The following is a 21,735-nucleotide window of genomic DNA, read 5'->3' as shown; positions in this document are numbered from 1 at the left end:
GTTTCTTCCAAGCTCTGTTTTTTTTTTTTTTTTCCTTCATCATACCTCTTTCTCTGTACACATTTTCCATTTTGGCACGCCAGATAGTAAATGGGAACCAGCATCGTGAGCCTGAAGAAACGTCATCTTGCACGTTCGTTTGAGCCAGTTGTGAGAATTTGTTACTTCACTGCAGACTTGTTTTACACAGAACGTATCGCTTAGAAGCGCTTGCGTGGTCACATGCATAGACCCTGACCGCTTCATTCTGTGCACTCAGATTGAAACCCACGTCTCTGTAGCTTTAAAGAATAACGTCTTATGCTTCATGTCTTGTTCATGTTTAGGAATCTTAACCCTGAGAATGAACTAAAGAGATATTTTGGAGCTCGTGCTGTGCTTGGAGACCAAAGGTTGGTTCTTACTGTTTGTTTGCGTATGTGCATACTAAACCTGCTTCACGTCTATTCTGAATGAAATGTGCTAGTGTTAATGCTGTCAGTATTAGAAAAGACCTCATAATGTGTATAGACCCCTTTCACTGACGTCACCCGAAACTGGAAGTAAACCGACCCTGCGCCATTTTGGAAGACCAACAAACTCGTGATAAGGGGATAATAACAGCAGCGGTATGTGAACCCACGAGAATAAAGTGGAGTGGCAAACGACTTAAACAAAAATCTGAGCTGTTTTATTTATGATTTATTGGCCCAACAGTAGACTTGAAAGAAACCTGTGTGAGACTTGGCAAAAAACTGTGGATATAATGGATAAGTCTGTGCATGATCTGCGGACACTTTGAGGTAAGCAAACGCAAGAAATTCAGATTTAAAACATGCTAAAGTGGCCCCAAGTTGATAACTGTATGAGGAGCAAGCCTCCCAGACTTCTACAATTTAATAATAATAATTTAGGATGGTTTGGGGCTTGCTCGCTGCTGCCAGGTTGGTTGTTGAGTAGCCTGACTTTTTTTTTTTTTTCTTGCGTGTGGTATCATTGTTGGCGCGAGGTTGTTTTTTGAACATGCCAATGCGGACACGATTTCCCCTGATGAGTTATGACTTCAGACGCGATGCGTGTGTGGTGTGGAGTCCGCGTGATATGTGCGTAAGATAGGCTTCTCATGTGTTTGGAGATCCGCGCTCCGAGACAAGCGCAAGCACACACACCCCCAAGGGAAAAAAAGGGGCCCCCCGAAAATATCGGCATAGTTCGAACACTGAGTGTAGGCACTGGGTGTAAACAACAAATAGTTTACAATGTCTGGGTAGCAAACAGATGGCAGACTTGGTGTCCGGTCCTCCTTATGTTTCTATTCTCCCTTGCCGCGAGTCTTATCATATGGGTCAAAGCCATCAATCACAGCCAGTTTCTCCACATACCGTGCCCTTTCTGCAGCTGGTAATGTACTCACATAACCAGAATTATCATCCATCGTGTCACTTTACTCTCGCTCGTACTTTGTTTTTATATTGTGAGTGCATGTACTTGGTCTTCCAATATGGCGCCTAACAAAATCTCGCGGCGCGGTGACGTCATGTGAAAGGGGTCTATACACTACCGTTCAAAAGTTTGGGGTCACCCAGACAATTTTGTGTTTTCCATGAAAAGTCACACTTTTATTTACTGCCATAAGTTGTAAAATGAATAGAAAATATAGTCAAGACATTTTTCTGGCCATTTTGAGCATTTAATCGACCCCACAAATGTGATGCTCCAGAAACTCAATCTGCTCAAAGGAAGGTCAGTTTTATAGCTTCTCTAAAGAGCTCAACTGTTTTCAGCTGTGCTAACATGATTGTACAAGGGTTTTCTAATCATCCATTAGCCTTCTGAGGCAATGAACAAACACATTGTACCATTAGAACACTGGAGTGAGAGTTGCTGGAAATGGGCCTCTATACACCTATGGAGATATTGCACCAAAAACCAGACATTTGCAGCTAGAATAGTCATTTACCACATTAGCAATGTATAGAGTGGATTTCTGATTAGTTTAAAGTGATCTTCATTGAAAAGAACAGTGCTTTTCTTTCAAAAATAAGGACATTTCAAAGTGACCCCAAACTTTTGAACGGTCGTGTAATTATAACAGAAATTTGCATCAATATCCTTCACATGTTCCCAGTGAGGTCTCCTGTTTTTCTGTGTGTGTTCCATCCAGACCCAGGCAAAGACAGAGACAGTTTCATCGCAGCACGTGGATGACCGCCCCGAAAGACACGTGGGCTCGCTTTAGTCGACCAGGTAAAATCTGCAATCATTTGGATTTTAGTTTATATTTAACAATTATTCGCTGAAGGCAAAGGTGAATAATAACCGAGATGAAGTTGAGGTTATTGTCCACCGATGTTCACTGACTGAGCCCGAGGTGGATAATTGTTTTCGTATAAATACACAGGTGATTATTTAAAAAAAAAAGTAGAAAAAAAATGATTTAAAATTCAAAAGTGGAATGTAAATGTAATGAAGGCGCAGCACAGACTTGTCACTTATCTACACCGAGTCACAGAAAATACTTTGATGAAATACAGTAAATCACAATCCCACTTTACCTTTGAATAGTTTTAGGCCAAACTCCGTAGCATCTTTAGTGCTTTTAGGAACAGCATTTTCTTTCATCATCTGTAATTCTTCCTCACTTACAGTGACGACGCGATTGGCCGTCATTTTACCGAGTCGCTCGAGGTGATTATCGAAATTCTCGCCCAATCATCGTGTGCGATTTTTTTTTTTTTCTAGAATCACCTGCGTATTTATACGAAGTTTATTTATAAACCTGTGCAAGTTAGAGGACGGCTGTGCCAGGAGTACCGTAGTACTCCTAGTACTGTACAGGGCCTGGTGTTCATGCAGAGTGTGTCTCATGCTTGAGCAGGATTTCTTCTGTGTATTTGAATGTGGTTGTTGGTTTTAAAGATCTGATGACACGTTTTTGACATCTTTGGCGATGTTTTATTAACATAAAAAGTAATTCCCGATGATCCATATATTAATTCACGAAGGCGCCTATTTTACAAGTTATGATAAAAAACGCGGCTATTTGGGCAAATTTGACGGGGCTGCAGCACCCAGGAGACGAAAGAGGAGGAGGAGCTATATGACGTCAGCGAAAGAATCTTCCTCCTCACTTACCAGTTTGTTGTTGATGCGACAGGTGTTCAGTTTGTCATTATTAGTAGTATTATTATACATTTTATATAGTTATTATGCCTTCGCGTTGTGTTGCCGGCTTTTGCTCCAAAACCCACAAGGATGGGGTAAGTTTATTCAAGTTTCCCAGAGATCCCGAGCTGCATGCGAAGTGGGTGAAGCAAGTCAGGCGCACTCGTGACAAGTGGGAGCCCTCACCAACATCCGTCCTGTGCTCTGAACACTTCGATTTGGATTGTTTTGACACCCTTCCCAGCTTAAAAGAATCTCTTGGGTGTTCAGTTCAGCACAAACGTGTGTTACTACCATCAGCAGTGCCTACAGTATTCCGGAGGGGGTCTACTAGTAGCTATGCCGGATCCAGCAGTCGCCTGGGACAAGGCGACTCCTCCAAAAACAGTCCTCCTGTCAGAACATGTGTTGTGAAACGACATAAGATAAAGGTACGTAGAGCTATAGAGTGCTCCGAGATGATGCTAAGAATAGTAACACTGCGGTCTGCGCGGCCATCTTGGAAGTGACTCGCTCCAGAGCGCTCATAGAGTACACATCATAGAGTACACATTCATGATAATCATAAAGTCGGCGTGATATCAGTCATGTATTTGCTTGTGAAAGCTTGCGGCTTTCATGTAACTGCCGCCTAGCAACGAGAGGCAAAGGGTAAAGAGGGTAGGCTACAGATTGTCATTTGCTTATGCTGATGTAGGTTATCAAATATTTTGCTTCATTCAAGGATAAAACTAAAGAAGCCATAAACTAGAAGACGTGCCTGCCAATATTATCCTAAATATATCACGGATCAGGCATAGTCGTAAGCTGCTTATGTTAGCCGTTTACATGCTCCATTAGGAACTATGTATTCAGTGTAGCATACGGCTTACATGATATAAGCAGTGTTTACACGTGCAAGACAACAATACACAATATTAAAATATTGATTCCGTAGCATTTTGAACAAATACGGGTTGACCTACCAATCCTTGTTATCCAACCTTGTGGTGTTCGTCAATGCTGGGCTGTCTGCCAGTCCGCTGTCCATCTCGGAGTCGGAGTCGCTCTCAGATTGGTGCACAGTAACAGGTTCAAACCTGTACGGTTGGATGCACCCGTGTTCGTCATCACTAGATTCTTCCGATCTGTCCCACTCACAACACAATTCTAGACTCCCAGAAGAGGAAGAGCTAGCACTAGAGAGTTCACCGGCATTTTCATGCGCCATTTCCATTGAGTAGAACCAGAGTAGAACAGCCAGTGAACCGCAGCGTGTTCTTCCGCTGACGTCACAGCATGGCCGCGAGCCACGGACCCAGTTTTCTTGCGCTGTGCAATTAAAAGTTGGATATTCGCGTAACAACAGCTTCTTTTCACGTAATTATTAACAGAAATCTAACATGTTTGCCATGTTGTATAGTTTAAGAAATTGCATAGAGTCATGTTCGTGTCATCAGATCTTTAATACAGACTGTCAGATGAAATAATTTGTGAAATTTCCTGCCTCTCTTTCTTATCCTGATCCAGGCATCTCCATGAGTCTGCTGGAGTCAAAATATGGCCTCCACTTCTTTGCGTTCGAGCACAGTCGCGATTACCAGCAAGTCCAGTTCAAGTTCTTCGACGCTGTGGAATCTATGGAGCCGAATAACATCGTGGTAAGATAAATCAGGGCCTGTGCTCATTATGCTTCTCAGGGTTATGCCGAAGATCGATTATTGGTAGACTTGCGTTCAGGGAGCAGACTTTGTGGGACTTTTTTTTATTTTTTAATGTATACTGGAATATCCTGCAGTGTCGGTGCTACTGAGCTCTGTATAAAAATCTGGAGAGCTCATAGGTCCGTCAGAGTTGAAGCCATCTGGCTGCCATCTTGCCACTCGAATCGCGGAGTGGAACGGTTATTTAGACTACTGGAAGCTACACAAAACTGGACAAGTTATTTACGTAGTTGGTGAGAAGAAAGTTATAAGAAAAATGACTGCATGTGCAGCAGTGAGCTGTACAAACCGTCAAGTCAGAAGTTGTGGACGGACAGTAGAGGTCTGCGCGGGACAGAATTTTCAGTCCCGCTCCCGCATTGTGCAGTCCCGCTCCCACCCGCTCCCGCAAAGAATTATGATTTTCAGTCCCGCTCCCACCCGCGCCTGCCATATTTTGTCCCGCTCCCGCCTGCAAATCCCGCATGATGCAGACGTTCACGTTATTTCTCACGAAAGTTCTTGTCATTGGCTTGGGGAATTAAACATGCTGAGCTTAGCTGAGCTCTCCACTGACCGATCCTTCACCTTGCGCACGTAGCGAGGGTTCGCGTTGCCAGGCGGCATGCGCAGCTGAGGCTTTACAGAGATACCCATTGTGAGCTTCACTAGAGGAGCTCTGCTCTTCTGCCATGATCGGAGATCTCAAACACGGAAGAGCGGAAAGGAATCGGAAACGTACGCGAGATTAGACCACTGTGGCAACGGGGGCGTGGCCAAGCAGCAGTCTGTGAATGGAGGGCGGGGTCGGGGAAGGTAAGTGGCTAGGTCATTACACCTGATGTCAAGTTGTGTGTGTTTGTTTGTTGCAAGGATGGAGTATAAAGGGAGGGAGAGAGGAGAGAAGAGGGATTCGCTCCCCGACCACAACACGTGTGTGAGTGAGTGAACGAGTGAAAGAAAGAAAGAAAGCTGAAAAGCTCAATAAAGTGAGTGGGTGTGAACACGAACTCTCGCCTGCCGTGCTTCTGTGCTCCACCCGCATCAGGGATTACTACAGTGGTGCTGAAACATGCTACCTTCCCCAACCCCGCCCTCCATTCACAGACTGCTGCTTGGCCACGCCCCCGCTGCCACAACCACATCCGCAAATTTAGGCATCTTAAAATGTTTTTGTTAATGCCAAATAAAATATCCAGCACAAATTATATATGATAGACATAAATTAATAATTTATAAATTTTATTTTAAACACGTTTTAAGCTAGCTTAAAACTGCAGCTTATCACCTCTCCCACCCGCGCCCGCATTGTGCACTCCGCCTCCGCCCGCAATGAGTTTTCAAAATTTGTCCCGCGCCGCACTGCTTTGCGTCGGGTCCCGTGGGACTCCCGCGGGAGTGCAGAGCTCTAACGGACAGTTCAGCTGCGAGTGTGTAATCATTTTTACGCACGTGCACAATGCCATTTGCGTGGACCCCCTACAGCATTTTATGATTGTTTGCAAGAGCAAAAAAAAAAAAAAAACAGATTGAAAATCTGACACTGATATCTGGGATGAACACTGTCAGATTTTTGATGGAAATATCCCAGACTAGATCAAAGCCCAAGTCGAGACATGTTTAATATTGAATGTGAGAGCTCGAGCTCCACGGCTCAAATTCAGAAAGAAAAATGAACTGAGTAAATTAGCCTCAGTAGCCTAAATGAAAGAAGGACCATCGCCTTAAGCAGAAATGACAGTGAGAGATGTTATTGTTGTTGTTTGGTCAGGAGTTATTTTCATTTAAGCACAACTGATCGTGTAGATCATTTACGCGTGTCGCACAAATTGACAAAATGGGCATGATTGTCTGTTTTTGCTACATGATTTTAGTTTAAATTGAGTCCAAGTGCATTGATAATTACCGTATTTTTGGGACTATAAGGCACACTTAAAATCCTTAAATTTTCTCAAAAATTGACAGTGCGCCTTATAATCCAGCACGCCTTATGTATGATTACTTGTTGTGCTTACTGACCGATTTTATGTGGTACAATGCGCTCAAAAATTTGTCGAAATGTATAAGTACAACTTTGGTAAGCAACGAAGCCACTCCGCTCAATGGATATTCGGAGCATTATGGTACGCTGTGTCACTACCTGATCGGCCTCGTAACAGGACCCCTGAGCAGTCTACAAGACTGCCTGACTGTAATGTCTAAACTAGAAACGCATTCATGTAAGGCAGCCCGGGCCCGGAGTACACGCTAGCAACAATAAACCAATCAGAGAACAGTATTTAGTACGCTTACCCCTGCCACTTTTTATACGTAATACGTACTGTGCTTCAACATTATATTACAGTACATGTAAAAGGACCCCCAAAATGGCACTTGTTAAGAGGCATGCTTACGAAGTGGGTTTCAAGCGGGTTGGAAGAGGAATGAATCAATAAGTGAGTGTATTTTTCTGTACCGGTATTTGTTGTTACAACTGAGTGGAATAAAGTTTGATTTACCGGACTGTGTTGTTTTGCTTAATGCGCCTTACAATCCGGTGCGCCTTGTGTGTGAACATAGACACGTTAATTCACAGTGCGCCATATAATCCAGTGCGCCTTATCGCCCGAAAAATACGGTACTCTTAAATCAGGGTTGGTCATAGTTCCCGGTCAACGGGTTATTTCCCAGACGGCGTCCGATTATATGATTTCCTGTACAAAGTGAATGGGAGACATTTATCATGTTTATATTTCACTGACAACTGATCAGGAAATATGACAAATCAGGAATTGCATAATATGTATTTATTTTTTTCGCAGTCCGGTTTCCATCAAATCCTGCGCTCTGATTGGCTGTTGAGCGTGTCCGTATCCTACGTTATGGACCTCTGGCGACTCGCTTATTCACAACAACAACAAACAGTAGCAATTTTTGTCAACATTTATTTTCGCTTTTCTCAGGAGAGTAGCATTAATTTTACATATTGGATCGCGATAACGACAGCGTTCACAGCGAAAGCGAGTTTTACTACCCTGACGAAGAAGAAATAAAAGAAAACATTTCAGGAGAAAGCTAAAAACCTGTAACTGCTGCTAACGCCGAGCAAAATCATGGCTGAATCCTGAATGACTTCTATTTGTATAAATAGGGGACTACATAGGCGGCAAAATGTAGTTTTTTTTTGTTTTTTTTTTCCTGCTATGGAAGTGCACTTGTATACCGAGGAGGAAGCCATTTGCATTACAGCTGTGAATGAGGATTCAAAATGGCGGCTCGGCTCGGTTTGGTTGTCCCTTTCGGACGCTCTCGTTTTCTGTTAGACTTTGGTAAAGAAAAAAATAAATATATTATTTACCAGCTTAAGGCCGGTCCGTTTGGTGAAATACCGTGACCTCGGCCTTGAATACTGACCTCGGCCCAGAGGGCCTCGCTCAGTACTTTCAAGACCTCGGTCACGGTATTTCACCATACGGACCTCCCAGATGGTAAATATCTATGTATTATAAAATCGCTATAAAGATATGCGAGGAATGTGGGTGAAGTTGAGAAAATAGAATAAGAGGAGGTAATGAAGGGGAATTAAAAAGTCAGGAGATCCGTTTCTTTGGGCAGATTTGTTCGGATACGACAGTTTACCACACAAACCATATACTGTATGTGAGTGGTAAGATGGCAGCCAGGTGGCTTCACCGGAAAGTACACAGCCGCCATCTTGTCGGTAAAAAACACCGCTGAATACTGCTGCACTCGTGTACAAAATGGATAAATTTCAACCGACGGACTACACAGCTCATTTTTCTAATGAACAGATAACTAGATATATGTCTAAAATAAACGACCTACAGATTAGTGACCCTTATGGCTTACCGGACGGAGTTTTCACGACCGTGTCAGTGGATATTGAACTGCCAGAGGTGGAATACCCAGACGTGTATAATTACCTCATTAACTTCCCCTTGCTGTTCAGTGGTGAAGCACTGCGTGCTTATAAATCTCTGGACAGTTATCTCTACAGAAATTCAGGATTTGTCAGCCGCCCTCAGATGTGGCATCTTGTAAACAAGAAAATAACAATCCTCATTGGACGGGTAAGTCACTTAAGTATTACTAGTACTGATACTAGATATATGAGTAGTATCTAGTATAGCACTGACCAGCCGATTATAGAATAGAATAAGGTAATTCCAGCTGTAATTCCAAATCGTCCGTCTTGTTTACCATGGATCTGGCGTTGGAGAGATAGAGGCTTGGCAGTGGAGGTTTGAGTGGCTGTTTTCTGAGCATATGGCCCTTTTCCACTACCCTTTTTCAGCTCGCTTCAGCTCACTTCAGCCCGACACGGCTCGCGTTTCGACTACCAAAAACCAGCACGACTCAGCTCGCTTCAGCCCTGCTTAGCCCCTAAAACTCGCACGGTTTTGGAGTGGGGCTGAAGCGAGCCAAACCGTGCCGAGTGAGGCTGGGGGCGTGAGCAGACACTCCCCTGTGCACTGATTGGTGAGGAGGAGTGTCCTCACATGCCCACACACGCCCTCGAGCACGCTGGGATCTGTAAACACCGCAAACCCGGAAGAAGAATAATTATGAATTAAAGCCGCAAGCGGCCTCGACGGGCCCTCGCGCCAGCGGCCAAGGGGGGCGGGGGCATGCGTCCCCGCGAAATACCTTCCACAGCTTCTTCGGCAAGAGACATTACTCCCACAATGGCGACAAACCACAGAAATGGAAACATGGCAACAATAGGGTCTCGCACTGAACGGTGCTCGGGGGGCGCTATAGAGGCCCTGAGGCCGGCCTGGATCTGGGCTTCTGGCTCTCAGTAGCGGTGGCAGTCTAAGAAAAAGGAGCCAAATTTCGTGCGTTGTCGACCATGGCAAGCGCCCCAATAAGGGTCTTGTAAAAGGTTTGCTTGCCAAGTTTGACAAATCAGAAGCTGCAATATCATTTTTGCCATAACCAGCACCCCCAGGGGCGAAAGTGCACAAAATTTGGCGTATATGTCAGGTGAGCTATGAAGAGTTTGCGCATGAAGTTTGATGACAACTGAGTAAATAGAAGATGAGATATAGATTTTTGAAGAATAAATTTTTTGGTTTTTCCCATGTCAGTAGGTGGCGCTGTGCTGTACATGAGTGATTATGAGTTGGAAAAATAAGTGTCTACAACAGCAACGTACTTTCACAAGGTAGTGGTGTGAAGGAAAAGCATTATGGAATTATTTACCAAAAACCCGTTGTGGAGCAAGTGCGTCGGCCAAAAACAGCGCCCCCCATGGACGTGTATTCCCAAAATGTGGTATACATGACATGGGAGGTAGGAAGAGGGTGGCCGTGAAGTTTGACCAAATTTGAGGAAAGATTGGATTTTTTGCCCAAAAATAGCGCCCCCAGTGGCGAAAGTGCACAAAATTTGGCGTATATGTCAGGTGAGCTATGAAGAGTTTGCGTATGAAGTTTGATGACAATTGAGTAAATAGAAGATGAGATATAGATATTTGAAGAATAAATTTTTTGGTTTTTCCCATGTCAGTAGGTGGCGCTGTGCTGTACATGAGTGATTATGAGTTGGAAAAATAAGTGTCTACAACAGCAACGTACTATCACAAGGTAGTGGTGTGAAGGAAAAGCAGTATGGAATAATTTACCAAAAACCCGTTTTGGAGCAATTGCGTCGGCCCAAAACAGTGCCCCCCATGGACGAAAATTTCCAAAACGTGGTATACATGACATGGGAGGTAGTAAGAGGGTGGCCGTGAAGTTTGACCAAATTTGAGGAAAGATTGGAATTTTTGCCCAAAAATAGCGCCCCCAGTGGCGAAATATCACAGAAACTGGGTAACATGTCAGAAGCCCAATGAGTGATTTGCGTGTGAATTATGAGCAGTTTTGAGCAATCAGAAGATTTATGAATTTTTAAGCATGTAAAATTTTGCATCGAAAATTGATTGACGTATAACTTCTGAACGGTTTATCCTACGTGAAACGTATTTAGTAACTTTTGTCAGCCATATCTCTAGATGATGTGTATCAATTTTGGTGACATTCCTATGAACGGTCTAGGAGGAGTTGCGCCGTCTTCGTGGCCATGCATTTCGCACAAAAGTGAAATTACCTCACTTCCTGTTGGGCGTGTCTAATGCATTGGCATTAGATTTTTGTCCGGCTTAGTGAGATACATATGCGTACCAAATGGCATGCCACTACTACAAACTACATGGCACCCAGGCACCGTAATGCGGGAGGCCAAAATCACAACGACTTAGGGGGCGCTATAGAGGCCCTGAGCCCCGGCCAAGTTTGGGCTTCTGGTTCTGAGTAGCGGTGGCAATTCTCGGAACTGGTGCCAAATTTGGCGCGTTTTCGCCCATGGCAAGCACCCCGAAAATGGCCCAACAGCGGAGAAAAATAAAGAAGAAGAAGAAGAAGAAGACGGAAGAATAATAATAGTGAACTCTTACAAGAACAATAGGGCCTTCGCCCTATAGGGCTCGGGCCCTAATTACGAGAATTTCTGAAGCCTTATGCGCCTCGCCTCATCTATACGCTCTTGCCAGTATCTGTTGGCGTTGTCGGTGACAACAAGCCACAGCACCAAGACCAGCAACACTAACGACTCCATGTCCTCCATGTTTATTGTTTACTATCCGGGTGGTGAGACTACCGCTTAAAAGATCACTGAATCAGTGACATACAGAGCATCGTGGACGAGTTCGCGGAGCGCAAGGCTCGTCGTATGCCCTTCAAATAATGCGCGCAGTAGGCTATTGATGTTTTATTATGAGCCATGTACAGTATGTCGCCTAATGTTTTTTTGTTTGAGTTACATGTTCGTTTGAAGGACTTAATGTACAAAATAACATAGTTGCACCCCGGAGTGTTGAAATTGGTAATCACAGTGCATTCAGTGAGGTTTGCACCGCCCTCCTTTTATTTCTGACTGTTCCTGTCACCGTTGCAACCTCTGAGCGCTCATTCGTATGCCCTTCAAATAATGTGCGCAGTATAGGCTATTGATCTTTTATTATGAGCCATGTACAGTATCCTAATGTTTTTTGTTTCTGAGTTACATGTTCGTTTGAAGGACTTGATGTACTAAATAACATAGTTGCACCCGGTAGTGTTGAAATTGGTAAACACCGCAGTTGCGGACATTTTGTAGCCTAAAATGATGTTATGATAAGCTTTAATAAAATGCCCGGTCATTTGCCCCGGCCCGGCTCTGACTTGTTCCGCCACTGTCACTGATGTCACTGTTTGCGCTGCTTAACGACATCACGTGACGTCCACCCACTTTCGCTAACTCCACCCAATGTGTCCACCCACTTCCAGCCAGCACGGTTCAGCGCAGTTGTAGTCGAAATGCAACTTCAATAGCCCCGCTCAGCTCGACTCAGCTCGACTCAGCACGGCACGGCTCAGCCGCGTTTGTAGTGGAAAAGCGGCATTAGTCAACAGGCCAGCTCTGCCTGCAGCCTCGCTTTTGCTTCCTCTCCCGACGCCGCCTCCTTCGCCTGCCAGACCCGATAACAATCCACGGAGACCCCGCTGGTCTCGCTATCTCGTCCGGAATGTTGTGCATGCGATGGAAATCGCTACAAACCGTCATTTTCTGCTGGAAACCAATGTCCAGCAAGTCCATACGGTTGTAGTGGATATTGAAGTCCGGTACAGACGAACAACACGCAAAAATACACACAAAAAAACCCCATAAAAAACGTGCACAGGTAGGGAGAGCTTGTAGCCGCAGCCGTTGTAGTAGAATTGTATATAGTAGGGTCTTCCAGAAGAAAAGGTAGAAGTAGAACCAGAAGGAGAAGGCGGAAATATGGTGTTTGACCAACAAGATGGCGTCTGTTACAATCTGGATCGGCTGTGATGTCACATGCAAGATCTCTATAGCAGGGAATAGGCTATAAGCTCTCCAGATTTTATACAGAGCTCAGTGCATGAATGTACACAATGTGAACGAACTGTTGGTATCAACCTGTAACTTGCAGCTGCACTACAGTCAGAGCTGCAGTTATAGGAAGAAAAAAAAAATCACGTTTTGAGCAATCAGAATCAAGATGGTTCTATAAGTAAGAAATAAAACACTCGCAGCATGCTGTTGTAGGAAAAAAATCAACAGCCTGGTTGCGTCATACCGCCTGATGTTAAACAGTTACTGTTGCCACACCAGAGATGCTGCTGGTTATTCCATAAGTGTTTTATTCCTCCAAGCAATTTGGCAATCTTTATTTATCAAAATATTCAACAATTACATTTCTCAGCACCTTCTGACCAATCAGAATTGAGAAATCGGCATCACTGTGGTGTCACGATGGTTAAATGACTGTCAAACTGTTAAACAGGCCCTGCTGCAGCTTAACCCCTACCACATCGACTCTCTGCTGCAACTCTCCGACGTGTGTCGCATTCAGGAGGACCAGGAGACGGCCCGAGACCTGATCGGTGAGCCAGATGCCTCTTTCCAAAAAGAAAAGGAAATCACTCTTGTTATTGTTACCTTCTTTTCAGTTTTCACATTCCTGCTTGGATATTAAATTCCATAATCAGTTTTGGAAGCAGACTGCTGAGTCAAATCAACTTAACTCAATTATCATACAGTGGATAATTACATTATGCAATTTTCCCCAAATTTGATAAATGCTCAGCTTCAAATTTGCACAAAAATTCTTATACAATGCGATTTTTCTTCTGTCTTGGAAAGGAAATTGCAATTCCTTTTTGGAAAGCTGTACCTGAAACGTACAGCAGTGTTGGAATGATGTTTACTTTTTGGCTTCATGGAACAAATCACGTCCCTATTTGAAAAGTCAACTGACTTGTATAACCTAAATACAGGCACTGAGGCTTTATATATATATATATATATATATATATATATATATATATATATATATATATATATATATATGCACATAAACCTGCATTGTTCAGATTGATTTGGTCCCTTTTGTACACATTTTTACATAATGTTAATTTGTTGCATGTGGTGTGTTTAGCTGACTGGTGATATGATTATCTAATTAAATCGACTTTGCTGGATCAGGCTGAGCAAGGAGTTGATTTGGCAGACTGTTTGTGCAGTTGCAAAGCCACGAATACATAATAATAAATTATATACATCTACAAAGTTTAAAGGACCAGTGAATGTGGCAACAAGGTAGATGTGCCTAATAAAGTCATTTAATTTAATCCAAGTTATTGAATTAGGGCTTTGAAGTGTTTAAAATACTACTGATTTATACTGAGACTAATTTCGAGTCTCTTGACGTCTGCTGGTGGTAGCGCAGATGCTTTGATGCCTCCGGTAAGTGTTCGTGGGAGGGAGTGTCCACAATGCTGGTGGGCAGAGAGAGAGAACCCGATAATCATCTCGGCTCTGCACGGTTTGCTGTAAGAGCTTGCGTTCTGAGAAGGTTTAAGGCCAATTTATGCTGACAACGCAGTCCTCGCAGATGGCGTCGCAGATGGCGTCTGTGTAGCCCCCCCTCCTTCGCAGACGCTCTGCGCGCACCTGCCAAAAATTGTGACCTCCGCAGAAGCCTCGCAGACAAGAGGGCTCTGATTGGTCCACTCTACATCCGCTGTACACGCACTTCCGCTTCCCTACTTTCCCGGTTTGGTTTGTTTTCACGACCGCCATTTTTAAAAACACGAGCGAAGATGGAGCAGCACGAAGAGCGGTTGATCGAGGAAGTGAGGAAGTACGTACATCTATACGACTCCAGTTCTAGTCATTATAAGTAACCAGAGGATAAACACTCCACTAACCACACCCACCAACTACTCCTAGCGACTTCGCGCCCCCATGGGTTGTGGCGGTGAATAACATCGCGCACACCTATTACTCCCCGCTCAACGATAAATTACAACTGTCTGCGAAAAGCTATCTGCGAAAGCCTTGTCGCAAGAGCATGCAGAGGCCCTTACTTGCCCTACCAGACCGTGAGGTTAGGACCGCTGGCTAGAACGCACTCAATTGTCCGCACCCGCCCAGACAATATAAGGTGTTCTTTCTGTTAAACGGAGATAGGACCCCAGTTTACATTTTAGAATGTAATATGTGAAGAAGCCATGGTTTACTGATGCAGCTTTGGGACCAAAAGGTCACTGGTTTGATTCCCTGGACCACCAGGAATGGCTGAAGTGTCCTTGAGCAAGGCACCGAACCTCCAACTGCTCCCCAGGCTGCTCTAAGTATGCTGTACGTCGCTCTGGATAAAAGCGTCTGCGAAATGCCTGTAATGTAATGTAGAAAACAGGGTAATATTCGCTCATGTACCGGGGGGATGCGTCTAGGAGGGAATACAGTCAGTGCTACGAGCAGGAGCAGATTGGTGATTGTTCAGTATTCCTCGTTCTTCTCAGAAGCGTCCTTAATTTTGAAAGATGTCACCAGTAATGCTTTTGGTTTGAAAGTACGAACAAGCGCGTTTTGTTTTGCGCCGGATCCTGCTCTTCATTCTGAAAGCTCTCTTCAATCAGTACAGCTTTAAGTTTCCTGACTTTTATGTCCTGTTTTTCTGTGTATTGTCATCAGAGAGGGCTCTGTACAGCTTCGAGTGTGCATTCCACCCCATGTTTAGCCTCACCTCAGGGAGCAGCAGGTTGGACTACCGGAGAGCAGAGAACAGGTTTGTGATTCTTTTCCTTGGACCATGAACTTTATATATATAATTTTTTTGTTGTTGTTGTTTTGAAAAAGTATAATTCTGTATTCTGTCCCAAACATTTGGAGCATATAATTAATTAAAAATTGGAACTGGAATTCATTGGCACTTCTGGACATGCTGTATACTGGTAACAGTAAGTCTGCATCATATCAGGCTGCATGTCACTACCTCATCTGTGATTATTTAAATAATATTGGCTGGTGTTGAGTGGGCTGTCAGAGATATTCCATTCAGCTAGCAGGATGTCGAACAAGTTGAAGACGAGTTCAGGATCATGCTAGCTGAATGGAATATATCTGATATACCACGGGGGAAAAAAAAGCCATTATTATTATTATAATACGTTGTAGGGGCAATTGGTCTTAAGTGATCAATCTCATTAAATCAGTCTCATTAGTAATACCATTAATTTTGGTGCTTAATAATAAATTACCAAACAGCTAAATTATGATATATTCCAAATTATTATGATCACTACCAATGCAGCAATAATGTATAACTTACCGTATCACATAAATGCTACAGCCAATAGCACACTGAAGGTAATTTGGAGGGCTTTTAGATTGTGTGACTTCAAGTATATTCTCGTCTCGTCTTGTCTTCTTCCGCTTATCCGGGACCGGGTCGCGGAGGCAGCAGTCTAAGCATGGAAGCCCAAACTTCCCTTTCCCCAGACACCTCGGCCAGCTCCTCGGGAAGAACACCGAGGCGTTCCCAGGCCAGCCGAGAGACATAGTCCCTCCAGCGTGTCCTGGGTCTTCCCCGGGGGACATGCCTGGAACACCTCCCCAGGGAGGCGTCCAGGAGGCATCCGAAAAAGATGCCCGAGCCACCTCAGCTGGTTCCTCTCGATGTGGAGGAGCAGCGGCTCTACTCCGAGCTCCTCCCGAGTGACTGTGCTTCTCACCCTAACTCTAAGGGAGCGCCCAGCCACCCTGCGAAGGAAACTCATTTCGGCCGCTTGTATCCGCGATCTTGTTCTTTCGGTCATTACCCAAAGCTCATGACCATAGTATATTAGGAGCAACAAATAAACACACAGTTTCAATAATAATTGAATTTATTATAACAAAGATAGAAATGAGTAATAGCAGTTGAAATACATTCAAATGGTCGTCAGTGATATTTGTGGATGTATGTATATGAGAGTGCGTGTGCGTGAGTGAGAGAGCGAGCGTGGGTGTGTGTGTGTGGGTGTGTGGCTTAAAACAAAAGGGTTAGCCTTGGTTGCTAGCTAAGGTGTGTTTTTGTGTGTGTGTGGCCTCGTGGCCTAAAACAAAAGGGTTAGCCTTGGTTGCTAGCTGAGGTGTGTTTGTGTGTGTGTGTGTGTGTGGCCTAAAACAAAAGGGTTAGCCTTGGTAGCTAACTCCACTAGCTTATAACACTACTAAATCCACTGAAATCTTGATGAGGTCAAAATATGTGTAATAATGAAATTAAAGTGTTAGAAAGGAATAGAGAGCATGCAAAAGCCTATCTATTAACAATTGAGAGATCAAAAAGAACAATAATTAATTCAACACCGAGTGTCTACAGTGTACACAATTAAACCGTTCCTGAGTTTAAATTCACACTACTTCATAAAGCTAATTCCTAAGACTAGTCTTTTTGCCCAAAAATGCCAGTCTTACTTCCAGTATCTTGCTTATGCAAGATTATGGAGACGTTCCGAAACTTCTGGAGTCCACCGGAGCACGTAGGTCGTTTCTGTGGAAAAGCAGAGGAGGGTCTTTGGTCCGAACTTCAGCGTTCGTGAGGAAAAGTCTCTGATCAAACAATGTGCACAGCGCTCTAGTCAGAAGGAATCTGGTCGCTTCTAACTTTTAATTAACTGCCTTGGGCTGCAGTTGTAACGTTACTTATAATGAACACATAAAAACCGGTTGTAACTCAATCTGAGTTAGATCGCGCGATTTTGGAAGTTTACCGTGGCCAGTGGTAAATGAAAACGCGCTGAATTCTTACTTGCAAAGCAGATGTCTTGGTTTTAGATGTTCTGGTGAGCGGGCCTCTTTGTCTGTAGAACGCGCCGGTCCGCGGCAAGATTCACAGCACCAAAGAGAAAGACAGAAGTGTTGGCCAGTTACTTATGGCTTCATGGAGGATGTGACGTAGGTAATCCCGCCCAGGCATGACGTAGGTCAACGCGGAAGTTGGTTGATGGGATTTGTAGTCCTAAAAGACGAGACAGGCGGTACCTACAACGTGCACGTTCCTTTCGGGTGTTCAATGCGTCTTTCTCTTTGAAAATTATCTCAAAATATTCTGTAACAAAGCAAACCTGGCAGCCATGCTTGTTTACAAATTGTCACAGTCGCTCGCTAGTGCGGAAGTTTTACGTCTCCGACGTGTGACGTCATGTTGTCTTGACAACCATCCATGCAATATCGTAAACCATACTCAACGCTCATTCTCCACTGGGTAGCGTGACGTAATACATGTAGGATAAGAGAGATGTTAACAATATTGCATGCTATCAAACCAAATGAACGAAACCCACTAGAAGGGAATAGAATGCATGTTTTTATTCCATCAAAAAAAAAAGTGTCCTGTATGTATAATAATTTCCGATAACAGCCCCAACCCCTCCCCCAAATGTTTTAATCCTTACTTACTCCTTTACATGGTGTGCCAGTAATTCTGGAGTTGAATCAAATATTTAGAGCCCATCATCACACTTTCTCTAAGCGTGGACTCTTCAAATAGGCTTCATGCTTTGCTGCTGTTACACTGATATAGCTTTAAGTTCTGTATATTTTTTTTTTTTCTCTCTCCTTCTTGTGCAGGGCTTTTTATCTGGCGGTATACAAGCACATGATGTTCCTGGAGAAAAGAGGATGTCCACGTACAGCTCTTGAGTATTGCAAACTCATCCTGAGGTACATCTCTTTGTGGAGTTCTCTTTATTACGCTTTTTTTTTTTCCCAGCCTGTGAAAAACAGTCTTTTATGTAATGCCTTGCTTTTTATATACCAGTTTATTAATATACACTTAGTATTATCAAAGTGCCTGTGAATTCTTCTTTAACCTGTAAGTGTTGTGTGTGTAGTCTGGACCCAGACGGCGATCCTCTGTGCATGCTGTTGCTGATTGATTTTCTGTGTCTGCGCTGTCGAGAATACACCTTTCTCATCCGACTGTATGATGAGTGGGAGGTAAGACCCCTCCAGATCTCATCTGTACACATTTCTCTGTCAGGAATAAACATTAGTGGGTGTGCCGGAATTGGAAAATAAACAACAACAACAGGGTGACGTGATGAAGCAGATTTCTATTACACCTAGCAGTTGATTATTTTCCTAGAACAGCTGATCCGGAAGCGATTTTATTCCTCTTGCGCCACCCAACACTTTTACATTTTTCAGTTCATTAATAAACAAGTCATTCTTTTTAACCGTTTTTAGCAGGGCTTTGAACCAGAATTTTTTTTCCTGTTGGTTCGTTCCGAACAGAAACGGAATTTTAACTTTTCCGGGTTTGGGTTCCACCATTAAATAGACGTTCCCGAACCGGTTAGAACAAAAAAATTTCGTTCCCAGAACGGTTAATTACGTTCCCTGTCAGCTGTTTAACAAATGGCTATAAAATTATGTCTGTCTCATCCAGCTTAAGCCAAATGTAGGCTAATTCTATTACAACCTTCATTAAATAAGACAAGAAATAATTCAAAACAATTATTATTTCAAATGTTGGCGATTTGGATTCTCAGTATGTCTTCCCATCTACACAAACAGAAAAAGTGCCAAAAATGAAAGATAATTCGTTTAGTGTGTTACCAAAGGCGAGTCAGGCCCTATGCATTGATAGGCTAACAGAGGTTAACGTCATTTAATGTTCGCGAGCCTCTCATTAACGTGGACAAATATATTGATATCGTGTTTGAAATTGACGTTTTTGAATAACGATAGACTGCAATATTTACCTCTTATTTAAGATGTGGAGATGTAATAGTAGTCCACCCTCCCGCTCTCTCCATTCAGTCAGCGAACGTCACACAGGAAGTGAACCCCAGCGGGTCATAGAAACTTGCGCAGGAGAAGAATGACTTTTTTATTTGTAGGCTACGGAAACTTTGAGGAACGAAATAAAAACTGGTATTAACCGGTTACCATTATTTTTAAAAAGCGTTTCTGTTCCGGAACATAAAAAAATAATAAAGTTTCTGGTTTCGTTTCTGTTCCATGTGAAATAGAAAAAGTTCCTGGTTTTCGTTCCTTGAACCAGTTCAAAGCCCTGGTTTTTAGTGACCGTTAGTATTATTAAACATCCCTGAGATGTTGGGTCCTGTTATGAGTTACGTTATAGCAGCTATAAACAGTCATTCCCTCAACAGCCTCTCTTTTTTTTTTTTAAATATAAAGTTAATAAGACACATTCCACTCCTGGTCACATTACTGAGAAAATAAAACTTAAACTTGCATCTCTCTCTCTCTCTCTCTCTCTCTCTCTCTCTCTCTCTCTCCCCCCTAAAGACTTGAAGAAGCCTTTTATTTATTGCGTATACATTACAGCACAGTGAAAATCCTTTTCTTCGCATATCCCAGCTTGTTAGGAAGTTGGGATCAGAGCACAGGGTCAGCCATGATACAGCGTCCCTAGAGCAGAGAGGATTAAGAGCTGCTGGGGCTAGAACCCCTGACCTTCAGATCAGAGCCTTAACCGTTAAACCACCGCTTGCTGACTGGTGCAAAACGCTGACACTGGAGACTCCTTCCCTAAATGTTAAATAAACACCACTTTACAGAAAATTTCACCGTATCAGCAGGTTTGGATTTGTAGCTGGAACTGTTGTCAGACTCGCTCTTAGAATATTAATCAACACCTTCTGACCAATCAGATTTGAAGAATTCGAAAAGGTGTTTAAATGCTATCTAGTATAAATACGCAAGCGATTATACGGTAGCAAATCATGCATGCTGATTGGTCAAGAAATTCAGACTATTTCTCGATAATCGCCTCGAGCAAGTCGCTTCATCACCGCAAGTGAGGAAGAGATAGAAATAATAGGAGGGAAAAAAATGCTGTTCCTAAAAGCACTAAAGATGCTATGAAGTTTGATCTAAAACTACTCAAAGGTAAGGTTGAATTGTGATTTATTTTATCGATTTCAAAATAGTGACCCGGCATCGATAAATGACGCAAGTCTGCATCGCGCCATTATTACATTTACGTCCCACTTTTGAAGTTTGAAATTATTTTTTATTTGTTTTTTAAAATTACTTGTATATTTATACTAAAACAATTATCTGCCTCAGGCTCAATGAATATCTGTGAATAACAACCTCAGCTTCGTCTCTGTTATTATTCACCGATATTTGCTTCAGCGAATAATTGTTAATTAACAGTGTTTTCTGTTAAACAGACTGCGTTAATCTTTCCTGAATTGTCTGTCTTTTCAATAGTGTGGGCTTCAGTGCACATCATAATTCTCATTTCTGCCCTTACTAGATGATTATGATACTTAAGTCTAATTCTCATGTCTAATAAGTGATGTGGTTTTATTTCTTGACCTTTTTTTTTTTTTTAGGTACATCGGAACCTGTCCCAGCTGCCTAACTTTGCCTTCTCGGTAGCTCTGGCTTGCTACCACGTGAGTCAGCAAGAGGAGACGACACCTGAGGAGAGCCAACGCATGAAGCTCAGATCTGACACACTGCTGCAGGATGCGCTCATCTTCTTCCCTGGAGGTGAGAAAACACACACACACACACACACACACACTGTTACAGTATAGTGATTCATGGTGAGACACACACAATGACATTATTCCACCAGGCAGTGTGGTTACAGCATGGTGCACTAAAAAAAAGTGCACAATCCAATGAGCAAATGTTTTGTCAAATTTACTTAATGTTTTTTTTTTTCACTGACATTTTGCTAAATCTTGCATTTCCAAGAAAAATCCACCAGTTTTACTAACTAGCTTCATGATCACTATATATATATTCCCTACATACGGTCATTAATGATGTCGAACCTTAATAGTGGCCCTTGAATCATCAGTTTGTGCTAATTCTGAAGTATTGGCACCTTTGGATGCTTGGCATCATTGGTCCAATCTATGAAGCAGAACACAACACTAACGCTCCAGCGTTTCAGGATTACAGGCCGACTGTGAGGTGCACAAGTTGAAACGTGTGCGTGAATTGCTTTTTGAATGTAATGGAACACTAGGATATTTTGGCTGGCTTGCAAAATCAGTGCTCCTCAGTACTGTGGGGGGAAAATATTTGGAATGGCAGGTGAAAC

The 21,735-nt window shown here is 43.1% G+C and overlaps 1 protein-coding gene across 1 annotated transcript in view; it reads left to right on the top strand.

Annotated features, from left to right (window-relative positions):
* Window positions 1-21,735, top strand: part of tcf25 (transcription factor 25 (basic helix-loop-helix)) — a 52,326-nt gene that overhangs the window by 16,774 nt on the left and 13,817 nt on the right. Inside the window, exons 5-12 of the mRNA XM_060923246.1 lie at window positions 327-392; window positions 2,144-2,226; window positions 4,654-4,784; window positions 13,159-13,258; window positions 15,354-15,447; window positions 18,273-18,365; window positions 18,536-18,641; window positions 21,014-21,173. Coding sequence (XP_060779229.1) covers window positions 327-392; window positions 2,144-2,226; window positions 4,654-4,784; window positions 13,159-13,258; window positions 15,354-15,447; window positions 18,273-18,365; window positions 18,536-18,641; window positions 21,014-21,173 — 833 coding nt within the window. The remainder of the gene's footprint in view (window positions 1-326; window positions 393-2,143; window positions 2,227-4,653; window positions 4,785-13,158; window positions 13,259-15,353; window positions 15,448-18,272; window positions 18,366-18,535; window positions 18,642-21,013; window positions 21,174-21,735) is intronic.

Source organism: Neoarius graeffei, chromosome 6 (assembly GCF_027579695.1).
Source record: "Neoarius graeffei isolate fNeoGra1 chromosome 6, fNeoGra1.pri, whole genome shotgun sequence".
Lineage (NCBI taxonomy): Eukaryota > Metazoa > Chordata > Actinopteri > Siluriformes > Ariidae > Neoarius > Neoarius graeffei.
Note: the sequence above shows the minus strand (reverse complement) of the source record. Positions and strands in the feature narration are given on the sequence as shown.